Below are 2,569 nucleotides of genomic sequence, written 5' to 3' on the forward strand. Positions count from 1 at the left end.
CGAAGCGACTCGCTTGCAAGAACGCGAACCTTCATAAATGCTGAGTTACCAAACAGCAGTACCTCCCTGCTATGTTGAAGCCAGAAGGGCTCCCAAAGGGATTATCCCGACATCTTATTGGGGGGGGGGGGGGTAATTATGTTCCTTGGTTCGCATTGTGTTGAGGTTCTACCTTTTAAAAGAAGCTTTTCCAAGGTCTTAGGACGGTCGATAAACACCCCAAAGGGAACCTACCTCGGGGATTGTGAGCAAAATGAAAGGACAGATCAGCTTGTACACATATGTTGGTATTCTCAGACATGGTCTCTTTTGACGCATGACATTTCCTGATTACTAGTAGTAGTACTCTGTTCAGAACCTGAACAAACTGTTAGGCCGCATTCACACTACGCAAAAGCAGCTGCCTGCAAAAGTATGTTGAAGGCGACTTGAAAAAAAAATTATTCACACACGATTTGCTATGCGTGTCACGTGATGCACTTTTTACCTTCGCCTCGAAGAGAGGGTCATAATATTTCAACTCCACATTTTCGCGAGACTTTTGAACAGTTTCTGGCGATCTGAAAACACATCAAATTTTCGTTGATCGTTCTCAATTTCTGGTGATACAATTATTGCAAGGAAATCCTTCGCTGACATGGATCGCCATGCCCGTGACAGACGTCGGCGAAGAATTGCCGCAGCCCTTGCCATTTCTACTTCTGCGGCTGGTTTTGTGACACAACAGCTTCCGCCTCAGAACTATATGGTTGAATTGTTTGGGAATGCTGAGAATTCACTGCATTTGTGGATTCCAGTTTTGTTTCACCTGTTTCTGGGAGAACAGCTTCGAGGCGAGCGTCTGTTGTGGACAGCCCATCCACAAAATGAATACGCTACATGCGACGGGTTTTGGGAGAAGGAGGTACTGGGTAATTGGGAGAGAGCTAGACTCGAGCCAAGGCAATATTGGATTGCCCAATGGAGGACGCATTTAAGAATGAGAAAACGAACGTTCTTCTACCTTGTGCAGCGCTACGGTAATTTGATAGAGCGAGCCACAACTCACCTACGACGGACAATTCCAGTGAGCAAGCGCTTTGCAATAGCGCTGTATTTCCTAGCACATGCAGAAACCTACTCAGAAATTGCTGGATTGTTCCAGATCGGCACCAGTACAGTGGCCAGCATTGTGCATCAATTTGTGACAGCCTTGGTGGGACCAGTCACAGGGGACAGTATTGTCTTTCCTGTGGGACGGCAGTTGAACCGCACCATGCGTCAATTCGAAGCATTGTCCAATCTTCCCTTCTGTGCGGGTTCAGTGGATGGAACGTTTATGAAAATCCAAAAACCAGAAGAGTACGGTGACACCTATTGGTGCTACAAGGGCTTCTCAGCTATCCTGCTGATGGCATGCGTTGACAGCAAAGGTCGCTTCACGTTTGTGGATATCGGAGCCGCTGGAAGCGTTGGTGATGCTGGAGTATTCAATAACAGCCAACTGAAAGCCAATATCATCAGCAACGTATGGCTGAATGCGACGACGGGGATGTGTGGCAATGCGGTGGTTCGTCCGTATCTAGTTGGCGACAGTGTGTTTGCTCTCACTACAACTATGATGAAGATATATCATGACGATGGACAGCTCACGCCGCAGCAACTCAGTTTCAATGCCGCTCAGATCCGAGCACGTCGTGTCGTCGAGTGTGCCTTCGGCCGTCTCAAAGGCCGATTCTCTGTTGTTCATGAGTGCAACATCAAGGATCCTCACTTTGCTAGCCAGGTTGGCTTGCTGTGCTGTGGACTGCATAACATCGTTGAACGCAGGCATGTTGGCTACTTGCCCCAGCTCGTCAACTATGAACCCCTTCCACTCGTTGCAGTCAATTCTTCCCCTGCTGCTGCTATTCGTGAAGCCCTCGCTGCATATGTGCACACACCATAAATTGCGGCAGCGTGTTGTTGATTGCATCTGTATTTATTCATCTCCAGATGTGTTTTAGAATATTCAGGACTATCATGCAATATGCACTCAGTGCATGATTTCTACATGTACATAATATGTTGTGATTTAGTCTGATAGCATGCAATGTATTGAGTGAAGACTATTCCTACCTTGAGAGTTGATCTCAAAAAGAAAGAATACACAACAAAAAATATCCCAGGGAATATCGAGAAGTGAAGCGTGCTATAGCAGTGATCTTTCAATCTTTCAAATACTTCTGAAACAGCTGAGCCTGGAAGTCCATTTGTCCCTGAACCAAGGCTTGCGTGTGAGCTTGATGCTGCTGCATCATGGTCTGGTGCTGGTTGATGATAGTGGATAGGAATGTTTGGTGGTTCTGCTGTAGCTCCTTCTGGGAGTCAGTGATGGCAGTGACAATCGCCTCTGCTGCTGTTGCCTGCGCGGTTGCAGCACCTCCCTTCTTCTCGACCTTCTTTTTCTTCTTCTTGAGCTGTTGCTGCTGGGGCTGATGTGGCTGCTGCTGGGGCTGCTGCTGTGGCTGTTGTACGTGCTGCCTGTTCTCAGGCTGCAAGACCTCTACAATGTCACCATCATCATCGTCATCGCTGTCGTCTTCTTCGT

General features: G+C 47.5%; 1 protein-coding gene across 1 annotated transcript; it reads left to right on the plus strand.

Annotated features, from left to right (window-relative positions):
* Positions 1-979: 979 nt before the first annotated feature.
* On the plus strand, positions 980-1,927 carry LOC135823569 (uncharacterized). Its single transcript, XM_065336412.1, has one exon. The coding sequence runs from the start codon at positions 980-982 to the stop codon at positions 1,925-1,927; it is 948 nt and encodes a 315-aa protein (XP_065192484.1).
* The last annotated feature ends 642 nt before the right edge of the window (positions 1,928-2,569 follow it).

Source organism: Sycon ciliatum, chromosome 8 (assembly GCF_964019385.1).
Source record: "Sycon ciliatum chromosome 8, ocSycCili1.1, whole genome shotgun sequence".
Lineage (NCBI taxonomy): Eukaryota > Metazoa > Porifera > Calcarea > Leucosolenida > Sycettidae > Sycon > Sycon ciliatum.